General features: G+C 42.6%; 1 protein-coding gene across 1 annotated transcript in view; it reads right to left on the reverse strand.

Moving 5' to 3' along the window:
- Window positions 1-18,754: 18,754 nt before the first annotated feature.
- Window positions 18,755-19,770, reverse strand: part of CCDC12 (coiled-coil domain containing 12) — a 72,510-nt gene continuing 71,494 nt past the window's right edge. Inside the window, exon 7 of the mRNA XM_020999088.2 lies at window positions 18,755-19,593. Within this exon, the coding sequence (XP_020854747.1) occupies window positions 19,526-19,593 (68 nt within the window). The 3' untranslated portion in view covers window positions 18,755-19,525. The remainder of the gene's footprint in view (window positions 19,594-19,770) is intronic.

The raw sequence follows: 19,770 nt of genomic DNA on the forward strand, positions 1-19,770 counted from the left end.
AACTGAATGCAGTTTTGTGTTTTAGTGGGTCCTAAAGGGTCAGTCAGTCAATAAACGTTTATTAAGCACCTACTATGGGCCAAGCACTGTCCTAAGTGCTAGGGAGGCAAAAAACAGCCCCTGTTGTCAAGGAGCAGGCAAAAAAAGACAGTCCCAGTTCTCTCACAATCTAATGGGAAGACAACATGCAAAAAACTACACACAGACAAGCTACATAAAACAAACAAAATCCCCAAATCCCAGCTTCTGACGGGTCCTACCTAGATAGAAATAAAGAACCGACCTAGAAAAGTACTGAACATCTATTGAATGAGAATCAGTTTAGCTTCATTCAGACAGCCTCCCAACCAAAGGGCTGGCCTCTGCTAGGGATAGATTTTTTTGGCTACTGGTATAACTTATCTATTGACAGACAGAGCACCGGTCCTGGAGTCAAAAGGATCTGAGTTCAAATTCAGTTCAAATCCAGTGTCAAATCGACATTTACTGTCTGTGTGACCCTGGGCAAGTCATATAACCAAAACTGTCTCAAAAAAAAAACACACCAAAACAAACCCCAACTACCTACTGATTTAAAAAAATCAACAACCTATCTACTGAAGTTAGGACTGGCCTTGGCAGAAGGAGTGCCCACAGATCCTTAAAAAAAAAAAAAAGATCCTTCAAAGTTTTGATGTTGAAGCAGCTTGGACTGGGAGGCAGAAGAGCTGAGTTCAAATCCTTCTCTTGCACTAGCTTGTTTTGTGGCTTTGGGCAAGCAAATTCCTTCTCCAGGTCACACAGAACCAGATGATGTCTAAGGACTCTGCCAGCTCAAACAATAGATGAACCTCATGAACCAAAGACCCTTGGTTTCCTGGAGCCCATCACCTCCTAGGTAACATATTGACAAAAGACCATCGTGGGAAAAGCAGTTCATCGATTTAGAAGTACTCTAAGTGGATGCAAGTATAATGAAGAAGGAGGAAGAAGAGTAAAGGGAGGAGGAGGCAGCTTAAGCGTGGTGTGTAGCAAGAACCCTGGATTTGGGCACAAGGTCAAATTCTGGCTTTGCCACTGATTACCTATGTGACCTTGGTCTCGGTTGTCTCTTCTATAGAAGAGGAAGGTTAGATTATGGGATCTGTGAGGTCTCTCCCAGCTCTAAATCTATAATCTATGAGAGAGGAAAAGAGGAAATGAGAAAGCAGTACACGGTCAGACCTGAACCTTAGGAGGGTTTTTTGGCAGTTAGGTACAAGGAGGATTGGGGCAGGGAGAGGCTAGAGGCAGGGAAGTCCATTTCAGAATCACAAAAGTTAGGATTGAAGGGACCCTAAGGAAGAGGAATTGAGAAGGAGAGGGGAGGAAAAGAAAGACTCAGTCCCAGACCCAGACTAGAACAAATATTCCCAGGCAGGCAGGAAAGGATGCCCCAAATCCCTACCATAGCGCTTTGGAGAGAGTAGGAGTGTCGATTCCAGCTGGCACTGGTTCATTTCTTTCTTCCAGTTACTTTGGAAATATTAACACAACCCCTGTCAGGGTAATGCCAAAAGCTCAGGATTCTCTAACATTTTAAGATTTACAAAGAAAAGTGGGGTTCAAAACACAGAAGTATCTTGTTCAAAGTCACATAGCTAATAGCCAACGTGTTGGAGCTGGAATTAGAACCCAGATCTTCTGACGTTAAATTCAACTCTCTTGCCTCTTGGAAGGACAAGGATAGTGTAAGGAGGGAGAGCAGAAAGTGCAGATGCGGGAGCCCTGCTCATAAGCAGCACAGCACATCAATCTAGGGAGGCTTCCCAAGAGAGACAAAGTATGAGATCCAGATTTCAAATTCTCTCATTTAATTTTTTTTTTTTGCTTTTTTTGGTGAGGCAATCAGGGTTAAGTGACTTGCCCAGGGTCACACAGCTAGTAAGTATCAAGTGTCTGAGGTCGGATTTAAATTCAGGTCCTCCTGACTCCAAGGCTGGAGCTCTAGCCACTGTGCCACCTAGCTGCCCCTCTCTCATCGAATTTTAAATTTATCACTTTTCCCCCCAACCCCTTCCCTCCTCCTCACTTTCTCTCTATTGATGACATCTTTCTAGTTCATGGTTTGCATCCTACTAATCATCATAGTATCTTCCCTTTTCCCTGCCCCCCCACATTCAATCGATTACCCACGTCCAGCTGATTCTGCCTCTACCATATCTCAGTTGGTCCTCACTTCTCCATTCACACAGCTACCGCCATAGTTCAGACGCATCACCCCTAGTCTAGATTATTTAGTAGCCTCAGAATTGGTGTCCTGGCATTCATCCGCTCCCCATCACCAATCCATACTCCATGTGGCTGACAAATTGCTGTTTCAAAGATCTTAATTTCCTTGCTTAAGAAGTTTCAGCAGTTCCATCTTGTCTCTAGGATAAAATCCAACCTGCTCTGTCTGCCTACTAAAGTCCATCACAAGCTCTCTCCAGCCCACCCTCCAGACTTACTTCACATTGCCCCCTTCATTCACTCTGTGCTCTAGTCAAACTTGCCATTTGCTTCCTCTACAGAACATTCCATCTCCATCTCTATATCTTTACACACAATCTCTCCAATTCCCATGATTCTCTCCCAGCTTTCCTTCAAAGTTCAACTCAAGTGAAGCCTCCTACACAAGACCTATCTTGATTGCCATCCCCTTTTTGCTAGTACCCTCTCCCCAAATGATTTTGTATTTAGTTTTCTGTGTATAATGGTTGTCTCTTGCCCATAGAATGTAAGCTCCTGGAGGGCAGGGACTGTTTTGGTTTTTGTCTTTGCATCCCTAATACGCATGCCTAATATGGTGCCTAAGACATAATAAGCACATAAAAATGCTTGTTGGACAAATAAGCCCCCACCTGCAGAGCAGTGCCCTTATCCAAGCACCTGCTGGCCCTGAGATCAGCAACTCTTGACTAGATGCCCAAAGTCATTTTGATTTGGCTCTAGACTAGTGGCTTTACCTGACTAAGTGTGGCTCCAATGATTTTCTCCTCCATCTCCCCCACCCGTACCCCAGGATCTCCTTAGAGTGATCCCAAGTTGGTTGGTACTGCCTCATGACAGGGCTCCCACATCTCCCCTCCCTTGGACCACTCTTATTGTCCTTGGAGCAGATTTGGGGGTAAAAGGAAGTAGCTCAGGGGCCCTAGTCTGAGGCCTGAGAAGCTAGTAGAAAGTAGAGAGAGGGATGATCTGAGGGAGGGAGGCAGGAGTACGCTGTCTCCCAGGATCCACAGGCATTATCACAGTCAGAGGACAGGGGGTACAGGGAGACCCAGGAATAAAAAGATTTTTACCTACACACCTTCAATACCCCACTCCCCATAATTGTGGCCTGTGACCAGCTATGTGTGACCATGTTTACACGTATCTGTGTGTAAGATCTTGTCTGTGCGTGACTGTCTCTGGGTGACTACGTTTACACATGTCTGTGTATATCTACGTCTCTATGTGTGTGTGATCAGCTCCAGGACAGGACACTGAGTGTGTCCGTGTATATCTACATCTCTGTGCATACGTGTGTGCGTGTGTGTGTGTGTGTGTGTGTGTGTGTGTGTGAGAGAGAGAGAGAGAGAGAAAGAGCACCTCCAGGACAGGACACTGCGCCGTTTCTCTGTGTATATCTACGTTTCTGTGTGTATGTGTGCATGTGTGTGATCACCTCCAGGACAGGACACTGAGTGTGTCTGTGTATATCTACATCTGTGTGTGTGTGTGTGTGTGTGTGTGTGTGTGTGTGTGTGTGAGCACCTCCAGGACAGGACACTGTGCTGTGTGTCTGTGCGGTCTGGCTCCTCTCCCTCCCTCCCTCCCTCCTTGTGGCCGAGCCCCTCCCTCCCTGCCTTTGATGGGGAGCTGGATCCCCGGCTCCTGGCTGGAGTGAACATGTGGTATTTATTTCTGTCCCCACGTCTGCCCAGAGGCCTCTGAGTAATGGGAACGTTTAAAGAAAACCAATAAATACAGCCCAAATACGGACGCCATTCCCAGGCTGGCCAGCACACCTCTCCCCAGTCAGTCCCCACCCGGCCTCCTAGATCCCCAGCCTGCCCAGTCATGTAGTGTGACATTCCACTAGTGTTCGAACCTCTCTGGGAAATCATTCTCTCTAAAAAGGAGAGGGGTGTGGACAGAGAAGCACAATGCAGTGGTTAAAAACCTCCTCAGACCCCAGACATCACACATAACCATCAGTTTCCACCCCCACACACACATGTACACAATTTGTCCCAAGTCACTCATCTGATGAGGTTCTAGATTGAGACCCCTTTCCCCTGCCCCTGGCCCAACTTACCCCCAACTGGACAGAACTGGAAGCATAATCCTGTGGACCCAAACTAAGGCTCTTTCTATCCTTTCTTTGGTCTGGGAAGTTTCTCGGGAAAACACACACACACACACACACACACACACACACACACACACACACACCAAGATAAAGTTCCTTCCCAGGATGTGGGGGAAATGCAGAGATTAGTCAGAAGCAACTGGCCTCACCAATTAAGGTAGCCAAAAGAGGGAAAAATTTAGCATGACCGCTTAAAAGTCTAGCCGCCTCTCTGTGAGAGCATCCTGTAAAGAAAAATAATTGAGTGTTTTGGCCTAAAAGCTCAGGCACCTCCATGGGACTGTCCTATAAATAAAGGGAGGGAACTAAGTGATGTGTTTTCCAAATCCAGCACCCCTCTCCCAGGTGGGTCACTGGCAAATAGAGGTAATTAAGTACTGTGGTATTTTAATCCAGCCCCCTATCCCATTAGGTATCCCATCTAATTACCTAAGGTAATAAAGTATTCTGACTGAAAAGTCTAGTCCACTCCATAGTTTTCTGTAAAGAAAGGTGACTAAGAGGTGTTTTGATCCAGCCACATTTGTCTAACAAAAAGTACTGTAAGGGGCTGCTAGTGGCACAGTGGATAGAGCACCAGCCCTGAAGTCAGGAGGACCTGAGTTCAAATCCAGCCTCAGACCAAACACTTGACACTTACTAGCTGTGTGACCCTGGGCAAATCACTTAACCCCAATTGCCGCCCCCCCCAAAAAGTACTGTAATTAAGAATTGTAGCTTAAAATCCTAGAGTCTCCTCTCCATGGAGATGTCCTATAAAGAAGGTAATTGTTACGATTCCAGTGTGCCCCTCCCCATTCAAATCCAGCTACCTTCTGCCCCCCCATGTGGTTGCACAGTAAAGGGAGATAATTAAGCATCACGGGTCAGTCCCAGAGAGGCCATCAGGCTAAGTGTTGGGGAATAGACAAAGGACTAACAGCTGGGGTGAGGTGGGGCAGAGGAAGCATTCATTATGATTATTAATGCCAGATCAGAACCTAATAATTCGATCCCAAAGGAGAGGGGCCACTGGTTAGGACAATCTTTCTGAACAATGAAAATGATTCCTAATGACAGGGTACAATTGGTGGGGGGGGGCCATTGGTAAAGTTTAATAACCAGCTCTCCAAAAAGGCAGGACAGACTGTTAAGTTTAATCTGCATTACTAACACTTTTCTCCATCACTTTCTTCAGTCTAGATGATGAACAGAACAATAAAGCGAGCTCTAATTTACAGCATTGCTGACTTCCAAGGTCACACTGAAATGCTCATACTGGAAATTCAATAAAGAATCTCTCCAGAGCCAGTATGAACTGGCTCAAAAGGGAAGGCGGTGTATATAATAAAAACATTCAGATCACAGAAAAAGAAAAAGAACCTCTAGGTTCTAAAATACTTATAGCAGCTCTCTTTGTGGTGGCAAAGAACTGGAAATGGAGGGGAAGCCCATCAATTGGGGCATGGCTGAACAAGTTGTGATAGAATACTACTATGCCACAGAAAATGATGACCAGGTTGATTTTAGAAAGACATGGAAAGACTTGCATGAAATAACTAAAAGTGAAATGAGCTGAAACAAGAGAACTTTGTATACAGTAGCAGCAATATTGTTCGAAGAGTAATTGTGAACAACCAAATTATTCTGAGTATTATAAATATTCATATCAACTACAAAGGACATTTCCAGAGAAAGAACTGATAGATAGAAGTATATGTACTATGGTTTTACATATATTTATAAATCTGTGTCAATTGGTGGCCTTCTCTAGTTGAGTGGAGAGGGAGGAAGCAAGACAGTTCAGAAACTAAAATGCAACAAAAATTTTTTAAGAAAACATTCATTTGGCTTCAGAGTTTTAGAGTATGTAATACTGGCGGCTCTTGGCACTTTAAAAGCCTAAGAGTGTTTTATCTGTCCAACTTCCTCCTACCCTTACCTGTCCCACGGTAGGGGTGATCAGCATCACCTCTCAGACTGACGTTGAGCCCTGAGCTAAAGCCAAGTGGGCTTCTCACACCTGAATCAAACCTCTAGTAAAGGGAGGTAATGAAGTACAATGGTTTAAGGCACCAGTCTCCCTGCAAAGAATAAACTCTGGTCCTGTGGGGAGCTGGATTCAAGACAAGAGGAGGTCATTTCTCCCTGTTCTCTCTCCCGGAAAACAGTTCTCAGGACTTGTGAAGGTACACTTGGAGTAGTGGGCACTCCCCCTCGTATTCCAGTTTCTAATGGTTCAGGGGAGGTGGTATCTGAGGAGGAAGGATCATGTATGTATCTTGTTTGTTTACATGTATGTCTGTGGGTTTTTTGGGGGGAGGGTCTGGGTCTATACACGTCCATCTCTGTGTGTCTATCTGCCTAAATATCTATCTGCGTTTATGTCTGTGTGCACCAGTGTCTATATGTGCTGAGCATCTGTGTGTATAATTTGCGTTATCATCCAAGTATAACATATGTGAAGTGTTTTGAAACTGTAGAGTAGATATACAAACGTGAGCTATTATCAAGCCTATCTGTTTATGGCGGCCTGTCTCTGCACATGGTGATTCATAAATATTCCTTGGATTGACCTGTCTGTGTGGGTACTTGTGTGTCCAGTAGTACATATATCTTGAACAGATGATGCAAATGGAGAAGGATCTGAGGAAAGAGTTAAGCAAGAGGAAAAGAGTGGGCCAGACTGCCTTTGGAAATCATACCTGTTAATGACCCCAAGCTTCTTCCGGAAACAGAGTCCCATTTTTTTTTTAACACTCACATCCTTCAGTACTATTGAATTCAGTGCTACTAATCAGTGCTAGCTGTGAGTCTTGGAAAGCTCTAGTGTCTGAAGAATTGAAATTGAGGATGATCAAAAGGACAATATCAGTGGGCAAGAGTAGGCTAGGAAACATCACAAGCAAGGAATTATGCAGGAGAAGTGGGGTAAACAGGGTCATCAAAGAACCATATGAAAAGCCTGTCACATATCAGGAAAGCCCACCCCCCACCTCCAGCACATTGGGTCCCCTCTGCTCCCCTGGTCCTCTCTGCCTGCTTCCCTACTCAGACGGAAGCTTATAGAACATTGAGATTCACACAGGTGGGTAGGTGTGGATGGGCTGGGATTTACGCTACAAGTACATTAAGATAATCTTAGTGGAACTCTTGAGCTTGGTCTATCAGGGAAAACAATCTGAATGTGAGAAAAGTTGGTCCTATGTGACCCTGCAATCCTACTCTCAGGCATATGCCCTCAAGGAGGTCAAAGACAGAAAGGCAGGTCCCAGAGATACTAAGATAACCATAGTACGGCTTCTTGGACTGGCAAAAAATTAGAAACAAAATGGCTGCCTACCAATTGGGAAACTGATAGAACAAGTTGTGGTCGATGAAAGTCATGGAAAATTATAGCTCCATAATATAGAATGAAGATGAAGAATTCAGAGGAATATGGATGGAAAGATTTAAATGAACTGATAGAGTGATACCAGGTAAATATATACAGGATGGCTGGGATGACAGACAAAACCAATGCTAAAGAGCAACTAAATGCAGATTAATGCATTTAATAAAATCAATGACTAATCTTGGATCTGGAAGACAGAGGATGAAACGCAATTTCTTCCACTGAGAAGGGAGGTGGGGATGCTCTCCAACAAGGTCCCCATGTGGATCAATTTTGCTCTGATGTCTTTCTCACAAGCCTAATTTCCACTGAGGAAGAAAATATCAGAAAATGACCAGTGTTTTAAAAAATTGATTAAAAAATTGTAAGGGAGCACTGGAGTCAGAAAAATTAAGTATGAGATCTGGTTTTGCCACTTATTAGCTATGTGACCTAGGGTGAGGTCACTTCCCCACTTGTGACCTCAGTTTCCTTATCTGCAAAAGGAGGTGGCTGGAAGAGATGACTGCTTCTAGCACCAAATACCATGCCCCATGAGGTAGCAGCAAATTAACAGTTCTGCTTTCAACTGATGGGTCTCATGTCAGGCGTGAAGGAAGATGGGAGGAGGATGGGCCCAGGCCACAGTAGCCTGAGTGAAGGAACTTGGCCCAGGAGTGAGAGTCAAGCCAGGTCTGAGCCAGGCCCCGTGGGGTTGGTTTTCTATCCAATTTGTTTATTTAAATTAAAGAGGGAAGGGCAAACAGGCAGCATGAAGCAGGTAGTGTGTGTGTGCCCAGCTAGACTCCAGGGAGAGGGAGGCACTGGGGTCGGAGCCGGGCTACCCGCCACTCTCTGGACTTGCTCAATGGCTCCTCAGGGAATAGCCGTCCCCTGCGTGCTTTATTAATCACTGAGTTTCATGTTTGCATTAGGGCTGGGGTTTGGAAGATGCTTCAGATTCCTCCCACCCCATTTTTCCATCCCATTTCATTCCCCACCACCTCCAGGGAGCCCCAGCAACCTGGCCTGGATTTTTCCACTCTAGCCACCAATCTAACTTCATAGAAACTTCCCCAGCCACCCTCACCCCTAGGTCAAGACTATGTTAAAATGACATTCCTTCCAGGAAGACTTCCTAGACTTATTAGACAGAAGTGAATCTCCCCTCCCAACACTCCTGACCCCTGCCCCATCCCCACCCAGTGAGTGAGTGTGTGTCCCTTTTCTAAACAGAAACTTACACCAGGAGAAGCAAGGCTCAGCTCCTAGGCTAAATGTCCCAAAGGCCCTGCCCATGACTGGCCCTCTTCATGAGATACTTCTTCCCCAGGTCTTTGAGAAGATTAATCCTTTTACAAAAGAACAATTGATTTGACACAAAGATCATCCATATACATCCTTTGGGGCAACTAGGTGGCCCAGTGGATAGAGGGCTTGGCCTGGAGTCAGGGAAGATCTGAGTTCAAATCCGGCCTCATATACTTATGTGTGGCCCTGGGCATGTCACTTAACCATGTTTGCCTCAATTTCCTCATCTGTAAAATGAGCTAGAGAAGGAAATGGCAAACCAGAAAACCCCCAAAAGGGGTCATGAAAAGTGGGATATGACCAAAAATGACTAAACAACATACTTCCTAGTGAGTTCCCCTTCCAAACACAAAATTCAATTTACACCCAACTCAGACAGGAAGAATGGGAAATGGTTAGTTGTGTGGTGTGGTCCAAAACACACTAGTCTTCTGATACAGAAGACCTGGGTTCAATTCCAGACCCCAATACTATCTGTGTGGCCTCAGGCTGTCCATCTATAAACTGATGATAATCCTTGTTCCCCTTCTTGTAGGGGGTTGTTATAAAGAAGCTCTACGTTTATGTTTCTAAAGGCTGCAGCAATGTAAACCATCATCATTACCATTACTACTACTACTACCACCACCACCGCTACTACACTACTATAGTGTCTACTGGTGCCACCTAGTGGCCTTGATTAGATTGTTCACTTTAGTGTACCTAAGCATATATAATTCAATTGCAATACTCTCTAGAAGCCTCTGTCTCAGCTTGGAAGGCTGTCCAAAGCAGTTTAAAACTATTTAAAACCCAATTCCTCCTTCTGTTCAGATAAGGAGCATCCTCAGGGGAATGGATGCAAGTATTCCTTCAATACCCTGCAGCTGCCCTAAATATAAGTCTCTCCAAAGATTACCAACAACATTGCATGCTCCAGAGTGCTTAGCACTGTTAGAGCTAAGAACTGAAATGATTCTCCTTAAGCGATGGTCTAATGTCCAATGGCACTAAATAAAAAGCAGTGTCTCCTGATTGATTCCAGAATGAAATATTATTTCACCTACCACATCCTTTCAAATGTTACATGTTTTATAATGTGTATAATTTTTAACAGTTGTGTATGAAATTTCTAAATAAATATACACTTACTGGCCCATGTGCTCAAAATTGTTTTCACTGAGGGTGGGTGATCAAACTTCCCCTCAGATTCTGTTCTTGCCTAGCTTATGAAGGAAGCCCAGCTTTGAACATCTTCATGCAGCAGAAGCCCTCTGCTCATGTCCATCTCTCAGTCCCAGCTGCCCTTTCCCAAACGGACAGTAGTACTCATTTCCTTCCCCAGACATACGTAGTTGCTCACAGTACATTAACCCCTGCTTCCCCTCCCATAACGGACGCCTTAAGCAACAGTAGCTGCATCACTTGGGTCTTGCTAAGCCTAAGTGTAGTCAGAGGCATATGGAAGAAGCAGCCAGAATTTATTTGCATCACCATTGTTTGATACTAGAATAGAGTTCTTAACTGAACACCTTTGAGCCTGGGTGCCAGAAGGAGATATGAGGAAGTACAAGTTATTACTAGATTTTTACAGAGGACAGAGGATCTACAAAGTCATACACAGCCTTATCTGTGTGAGTACCCAGACATTGGCTACAGAAATGGGAGTTAGAATAAGTACTTGAATTGGGTTTTGAACTGGCAAAGATTAAAGCACAGGAGGGGAAAGGGTCAATGGCATCTATAGACAATGAGCCAGCCAGTTTTACAAGGGTTTCATTTGTTTTTGTTTTTAAGTAATATTTTATTTTTCCCCAATTACATGTAAAGACAATTTTTAAAATTCATTAAAAAAAAAATTAAGATCCAAATATTCTCCCTCTCTCCCTCACCTCCCCTCTCCCTGAGATGGTAAGCAATTTGATACAGGCTATACATGTTCAATTATTTACAAGGGTTTCTGAAAAGAAGAGCAGGAGAGTGCAACATTATATAGAGGAAGGAATCCTGGACAGTTACTAGCTTTGTGGCCATGGGAAAATAAATCTACTCGAACCTCTTCTGTAAAATGGGCATAATAAATGCCTTTAGCACCTACTATTCATGAGACTGTTGTGAAAATCAGATCATATACAGATATAGATATGATATAATGTGCTTTATAAATCTTAGTGTTAGAATCCAATTGGAACATCGGTATCCCACAATCCAGACTTGTGCTCTTTACCTGACATCTCCCTGCACTAATAAGACTTAGAGCTAAAGAGGACCTTGAAGATCATCTGTTCTAACTCTCTTTCTAGTCAGCAAACATTTATCAAGCTTCTACTACATGCTGAACTCTATACTAAGTGCAGGAATACAAAGAAAAGTGAAAGACAGTCCATGTTTCCAAGGAGCTCACAAACTAATGGGAGACACAACATGCAAATAAACATGCACGAACAAGCTCTATATAGGGAAGACATTAGAATTCAGAGGGATTGGGAAAGGATTCCTGCAGAAGGTGGGATTTTAGTTGGGAGCTAACAGCCAGAAAAGGGAGGCCAACCAGACAGGAAATAGCAGAGCCAGTATTAGAGGTCAAGTCCTCTAAATCTATCACCAGTCGTCTCATCACAGGCTCATTAGTGAGCCCTTCTGTGATCTGATAGACCATAAATTCTAAGCACTGAAGCCCAGCATCCCAACCCATATGCTAGTAAGCCTCCAAGCTCCTTCCCCTTGTCTATCTGCTTTGTTCCTCCAAGACATTCACAGAAGAGGACCTTCCACAGGGACTTGTCCTCCCCACTACTTAGGCCCTAGGGATTCAGAGGATTGAGGAAGAGCACTACAATCAGGGCCCAGCTGGGAACTCTGACGACTTTCATCTCTGCTTAAAATCTTAGCTACAACAGCGTACACAGTTCCAAATGCGTGGAGCCAGGATAAGTCAGATGTACAATAGGCTTCTGTCTGGACTCTACAACTGGCTAGGCTGGGCTCTGTAATTAATTAGATGTGACCTTGCCCAAGCTGCTGAACCTAAGTGTTTTCTCCTGTCAGATGAGGTAAGCATTTCTGCACTACTTCACAGGGCTGTTCTAAATGAGAAAATGATACACTGAATACATAGAAGAGCTCTTTGGACTAAGGAAGCACTACGTATAAGTGTACCATATGGGTGCCAGCCTGCTGTGCCAATTCATCCAGGCATATAAAGAAGTGTCAGTGTCTGGGTGAGGTTAGCAGGGTGTATCATGAAAAGAGCACTGAATTTGGAATATGAAGACCCAGGATTAGCCTCAAGTCACTGAACCTCTCAACCTCAATTATCTTCTCTGAAAAATGGCAGCAATAATCTTTGAACTCCCTTCCTCACAAGATGGTAGACAGAACTGAGGATTCCTCATAAGAGAGTTCCCATCATGCATTTGGTCACCATGTTATGTGTTACTGAGGTAGAGTTATACTGCCTGATAGGCCCAAGAGGTGGACTTAGTAACAAGGCTTTCCTGGTCTTACTGGCACCTCCTTTCTGACCACAACGCGCACTGCTTTAGAAGAAACCTGGTTCTGCCTGGAAAGCTCTCTGAAATGGAGCCTAGAGATCAGAGTTCTATTAAGATGTTTGGGTCCAAGGCCTCTTTCCAGGAGCCATGCAAAAGCAAATAAGGTGCTAACTGAGGAAAAGGAGGCTACCGCAGAATCACAGAAACCATGTAGTTTTGGGATATCCAACCTGAGGTATTTGTCCCCTCCCCAACATCTCATATACCAATGTGACAAGAAGCTTGTCAACAGAGTACAGGAAATAGTATTTAGTAAATATATTATCCTATTGAACTATCCCAGAAACTCCAAACCGATTTCCAATCAAAGAAGTTAGCAAAATTTTTGGTATACTGTTGGAGAAGAAAAAAATCACCTCTATTTTATTTCCTATGTGCACCTGCATAGTAAACTCAAGAGGCATGGGAAAGCCTGTAGAAAAGCCAAAAGGTGTGGATACTGAAAAAAATTGGGAACTCATGTTGTAGTCCATTGAATTTTTTAATGGGTAAATTTTATTTTCACTTCTATCATCAGATACATGGGTCCAGTTGTCTACACAATGACTGAAGAAGGTGAAAGCAAAATCCTAAGAGCAGTAAAACTAGCAAACCAAACAATCATTAAAAACACACACACACACACACACACACACACACACACACACACACACACACCCCGGAAAATACTTAAGCTACTAACTTGGTCACAACAGTGCCAGTACTTTCCACTGTACTTACCCTGAGCTTTACAGCTGTTAGAAGGGATCTTCTTTTATGTATTCTTTGGGTTTTGGTTTGTTGGTGGTTGTTTTTTTTCCACTCTGTGTTACTGTGTGTGTGTGTCTGAATTTGTGTGTGTGTGTGTTTTGCCTTTGACTGCACTTGTGATTTCATTGGTATAAGAAACTGCCAGTGAACGGAGTCATTCCTTATGGCATAAAGTGTTAACATTACACAGAAGCACAGATTTAGACTTCAGAGGTCATCAAGTCCAACCTCAGCATTTTGTAGATGAGGAAACAGGTATTGGTTAAGTGATGTGGGTAGGAAGACACACCTAGTGTCTGAAGCAGGATTTGAATTCAGGTCTTTCTGACTCTAGGTCTAGCACTCTACACACTCTATTATGCAACACAACTGGTCTGGCCATTCCCCATAGATTGCTATGTTTTTGATAATACATGGCCACTATGGGAACTTGTTTTGCTTGAGTATGCTTATACGTTACATGGGAATTCAGAGAATTGTGGTAAGAGTTACATGAATGAACTGATGTATCATGAAGAAAGCAGAACCAGGAAAACAAAGAGACAATGACAAAAATAATGTAAACAAAGCCAAATGAATTTAGATTAAATTGGCTTCAGAAAACAGACAATGTGGGGCAGCTAGGCAGTGTAGTGGATAAAGCAGCGGTCCTCTAGTCAGGAGAACCTGAGTTCAAATCCAGTCTCAGACCAGACACTTGACACTTACTAGCTATGTGACCCTGGGCAAGTCACTTAACCCTACTGCCTAGCAAATCCCCCCCCCCAAAAAAAACCCCAAAACAGACAATGAAACATTTCCCTCTTCTGAGTAAAGAGGTAGGAGACTACTGGTAAAGAATGTTGCGTGTGCTATCAGATGAGACTGCTTCTTTGCTACAAGACTAATTTCTTTGTTACGAGAGGATACAAGAAGGAGGAAGGAGGTACAATATAATATGAGAATATTGCCATGGCACATAAAAAGACATCAATAAAACTTTTTTTAAAAACTTGCAAAAATAAGGGCTAGCCTACTCTTCTCTGGCCTTCCAGAGTAGAGGAAGGCCTTTCAAATTTCCTTCATTCAAATTTTGTCAATTTTATTCTTAATAATTTAAATAAACCACAGACCAGATATTCTAGAACTTCAAATATGAAATCCCAAAGGATTTAAGAACAGCAAAATATATTTCTTCCAACCCTCTACTTCCCCAAGCTTAGATAGTGTAAATACCATTAAGAAATTTCTCTAGCTCTCAGTTTAGCTCTCTCAAACTGTTAACCAGCCCCTCTATTAAAGCTATGCAGGTAAAACATCAAACTTGTTTTGTTTTACATCAAGTGTCTTAAATTAGTTCCTTCTCCAATTCTTCACAAAGTTAACAAAATCAAGCACTCTTCAATACCTGTCATGAAAGAAAGCATGAATTCTTTCTTCAGTATAAGTTGGAAGGCATTATTAAAAATGGCAAACACCAAACAACAGAGAAAAACTGAAACTGACTATATCATAACAGGAAATGACTGGTTATCAGTGTGGGGGCATAGACTATCAAAATATGAGAGCAGAGATAAAAATCAACATAATTTAGAAATTTAAAGATCAGAAGAAAATAGTATATCCAACTAAATTAGTTCCAACTTGATCTATTTAAACATTGGAAATGAAAAAAGAAATGGACAATGGCTTTAATCAGTTTATAAGAAATTCTAAGCAATTTAGCACAATCACTACAATGTGGAAGCCAAGTAAGCCTAGAAACCATCTCAGCCAGGACTTATTCTCTTTGCCAGGCAGAGAATGATGGCCAAGGGAAACACATTTCAGAATAGCAAGTCATTTACAAAATTTTTACAAAAGACCCTGGTAGAGTGTGAGCAGTATCACCTCAAAAAGCAATAGGAAGTGGTAAAGGGAAACCTTACCATGTGACCTTTTATAATCTGATCAATGTAGTGCAGTAGAGAGCAGGATTTGGAGTCAAAAAAGTTGGTTTTGAATGCTCCTTTGCTACTTATAACCATTGTGATCTAATGCAAGTAAGTCAGCCTTTTGAGAACTCAGTTTCCTCATCTATAAAATAAGAAGACTGGACCAGATCAGTTATCAAACTGTGGTCCACAGAGACTTTTCATGGCATCTGTGAGGGTAAAAAAATTTTTTTAAATAAAAACAAAAAATCCTATTTTCATAATAATATCTGCCTATTAAAATCCTATATCCATGTACAATCAGGTTTTCTTCATATATATCGACCAAAATAACCTATCACAATAGAATGAATGAAGAAGCAAATATAAGGGGCAAATATAAGTGGCGAGGTGGATAAGTCACCAGCCCTGGAATAAGGAGGACCTGAGATACTCATTAGCTATGTGACCCTGGGGAAGTCACTTAAGCCTAATTGACTCCCCACCACCAACTACCTCCAAAAAAAAAAAAAGGCAGAAATAAGAATTCAGCTGTCTCCTATTAAGTCAGGCATTAAAGAGATTTGCAAAAATACACAGAACAATGCCACTCTTCTCATTAAACATTTTTTGTTTTGGAAAATGTTTTTTTTTTACAACAAAAAATTTTGATACAAAATACGTTTGTTATTTTTTAAATGAATTAATAGTTGAAAACTTTGTTTTGGTTTCTAATACAGTAAATACTGATAGCTATAACCCACATAACCAAAAGTACTTTGAGGTCCTCAACAACTTTTGAGATTGTAAAGGAGTCCTGAAACCAAAAAGTTTGAGAGCTATTGGGCCTAAATGAACTCTCAGGTCCTCTTCAGCTCTAAATCCAAGAACCTGTGAAAGATTGAACAATTACATTATTGTTACAAGTACATTATAGTCCATTGATTCACGGAGGCTAAATCTGTGCTTTATTGCTCCAGGTTTTAAACTTGATAAATAAAACAGTAAGTAAATTATCTTACTATTTTCAACTCAATCAATGTTCAAGTTTATAAGTCCCCTAAAATGGCACTTTGGTTACCAAAGGGCCAGTTAAAAGGTTCTATATAATGATTTCTTCCTGGTCAAACTGGGTTGACTAAAGGAAAGCAGTATGTGATCTAGAGGGAAAGCATTTAACTGCCTGATAATAGGTAATGGAGTGAAAAGTTCACTGAGCAATAGAAAGACTTCTGTCACTAGCTAAAAGACACATGAAGAAAGGAGTTTAGGGCCTTCAATACCTTTGCCCTACAGGAAAGGATAGAGACAGATGAACTGCCCACCTCATGTCAATGAAGAAGGAGAAAGGTCCAATATTCAATATCTGCCTCCTTACTGGATCTTGGATTTGAGCAATCCTGCACAGTCCTGGATTTTTACTTTAAAAACAGGAATGGCAGGGCAGCTAGGTGGCGCAGTGGATAGAGCACTGGCCCTGAAGTCAGGAGGACCTGAGATCAAATCTGACCTTAGACCAAACACTTGACACTTACTAGATGTGTGATCCTGGGCAAGTCACTTAACCCCAATTGCCTAAAAATAAATAAATAAAATAACTTATAAAAAAACCAGGAATGGTACCCAGTAGGCCCTGTGGAAACCAAGATCCCTATTTAAGTCTTCTCACCCCCCAACCCTGTTGAGTTCCTGACTTTCCTATTACTTTGCCCCAAATTCCCTGAGCAGTCATTTACTCTATTGATAAATGACAAGACCTACCTAGATTGAGGGAAGATCACAAAATTATACAATTAGAGATGGAAGGGGCTTTGCTGTTCAGTGCTTTTTCAGTTGTGTCTGACTCTTCATGACCTCATTTGGGGTTTTCTTGGCAAAGATACTGAAAGCAGTTTGCCATTTCCTTCTCCTTAAGGCAAACAGAGGTTAAGTGACTTCTCAGGATCACACAGCCAGTAAGTGGCTGAGGTCACATTTGAACTCAGGAAGATGAGTCTTCAGGACTCCAGGCCCAACACTCTGTGCACTATGGCGCCCCCTAGCAGCGCAGAAGGGGCTTTAGAGGCCATCTAATTCAACTTCTTCATAAACAGAAGCCCAGAAAGACTAAACAACTTATTCAAAGTCACCCACATGGTGACCAAGTGAAGATGTGAACTCGAGCACCCAAAGCAAGAATTTGTTCCCCTGTAATCCACCGCCTCCAACTCAGTGCCTGGGCCAGGCGATGGAGGCTGGGAAGGGAGGACCTGAGGAGAGTGTCATAGTTTCCTGGGACAGGAATACAGAATGGTACTTTGGAGCTGTGGGCCTGGGAATGAAGTGAGGAGGAACCTGGATTCTGGGAAGCAGCTTTGCCTTAAGTGGTCAGTTACAGGCACCACCCATTGGATTTCACCTGTATCTTGTTCTTTTTATCCATGTAACATTGTCAACAGTCAACATGCTTTTATCAAGCACCACTATGTACCACGCTGATATACTGTAATCACTTAGTTCCCCTATTGGACTACAAGCTCCATAAGGCAGGAATTGTTTTAGCTCAACTATGTGTCCAAGAGTCCAGAGTAGCCTTTTGAACAAAGGACTAATCAATCAACAAGTATTTATCAAGTGTCTACTTGGTGCCAGGAATTGTGGATAAAAAGCTGAGAAGGAGAATCCCCGCCCTCATGTACCAGCAGCAGACAACACTTCCTGGCAAACAGAGGCAGAGGCACAAGGACATGAACTCTAGGGCAGAAAACTTATCACACTTCTAGTAGCGAGAATATTGATTTATTGCTTCCTAAGGAAGAGAAGGATGTGGGTCATTTTTATGGAGGCAGAAGAGATGAGAAGATTCACTTGCTGGGTAGGTCCTGGTAGATGGTGAGCTGGGAAGCACTAAATCAGTCCCTGAGGTGATGCTGGCTGCTCCGGTTCAATTCAACCACTTACAATGACTAATATTTATTGTTCCTCGGCTGTTGCCTAATGGAGTTACCTGAGCCAGATTTGGGGGAGATGCAGAGCAAGGGCTCACTAGCTTCAGGGCCAGAAGCCATGACTTCCCATCCAATTTATTTTAAGGTCAGTTGTTTTTCCACTGTTTGTCCTCTCCCACTCTGGACCCTTCAGACCTGCCTGGAACTGCTTAACACAGAGCAGTTCTCCCTGCTCCACAAGAACACTTCTATGGGTCTCATATGCCCTGGGAATGGTGCTCTCTGGAGTTTCCATTGGGACTTTTCCTTTGGGCTGGAAGAGAGACAGCTTATTCTCCTGCCTCTGCTCCCAGAGTGGGTCCTAAGAGTTGGAAGGTATAAAGTAAGGGTACCAGTAGGCCTTACAAATTCAGAAGTGTCTGCCCCCATCTGAACTGTACTCCCCTCCTCACTGGCCTAGTTTTTTCAACAATTATGATTCCCCTGGTTTGAACAAAATGATAGCTCATATCAAGATTATTCTAACCCTTTTCCATTCACGATTAAATGGAGTCACAAGGGAATAGTAGTATTGGCAGAATAACGGGGTCACATATTCCCTCTTTTTCTGGATCATGACAAGCATTTCAGTCTCATTTACACACTTGGGTCTGTCTTTATTTCTAAAAAATAAAAAAAGTCCAAAATATATAAATATATACATATATACATATATACACAGCAATGTTGCTTCCAGCCTTACCATCGCCCCCTACCTGTCCAGAATCAGATTGCCAACTGGCCAGCATTTGATTAACTTGACTGATATTTTATCACAGAAGCTTGTTGTTGTCAGTAAAGACTGAAGTTATCTATCTGGAATATGCCACCATGGAACTCTGAATGCTAACTGAAGTGTAATTTTCTTACTTTCTTTATCTTTCTCACTTTAAAAAAAATGCTTATATGGAAATGTTTTGTACGATTTCACATGTATAATTGATATCACTGCTTGCCTTCTCAGTGGGTATGGAAGGGGGTGAGAGGGACAGAATCTGGAACTCAAAATTTAAAAAGAATGTTAAAAATAATCAACTGAGATGTTTTTAAAAAGTGAAACAAAAATGGAATATGCTATATGCAAATTGGTAGAAAATGTTAACATGGTGATAACAGCAGAGAAGCTCTCACTGATGTATCGTGTTAAGGCTTTTTTTTTTTAGTTTAGATTGCAGTAATCATAGACCAGACATACTCAAGTCACACCTCTAAAATGTGCTCTAAGATCCACTGAGATGGGCATTAAAAGGAATACCATAGTGGAGGTCACTCTGGGGACCAAGATGGAGGGTGGGCCTTTGTCCCAGGCCTAGATGGAGCAGTCCACACTGCTGTCTTGTGTGGCCAAGGGCTGAGGAGAAGCTGTTTTAATCTGAGTCACTCTCCTCTGGCTTTGCAGATTCCAGGTCATCTTCTTGGCCTCTAAGTCTTTCTCCTACAAGGAAAAAGACAGTTTAGAAGGGCTATAAAACAGGATCCTCAAGGATGGCCTACTAAATGACATTTTGGCTTAAACAGACTCATAATGAGTCCGTTCTGGGCTGAGGCAGTCTAAAAGTTTTGTTCAAAGCCAAATATATTCAAAGGGATGGGCTCTGAAAGTAGGAGGGCA

This window comes from Phascolarctos cinereus, unplaced genomic scaffold, assembly GCF_003287225.1.
Source record: "Phascolarctos cinereus isolate Bilbo 61053 unplaced genomic scaffold, phaCin_HiC Scaffold_4;HRSCAF=312, whole genome shotgun sequence".
Taxonomy (NCBI): domain Eukaryota; kingdom Metazoa; phylum Chordata; class Mammalia; order Diprotodontia; family Phascolarctidae; genus Phascolarctos; species Phascolarctos cinereus.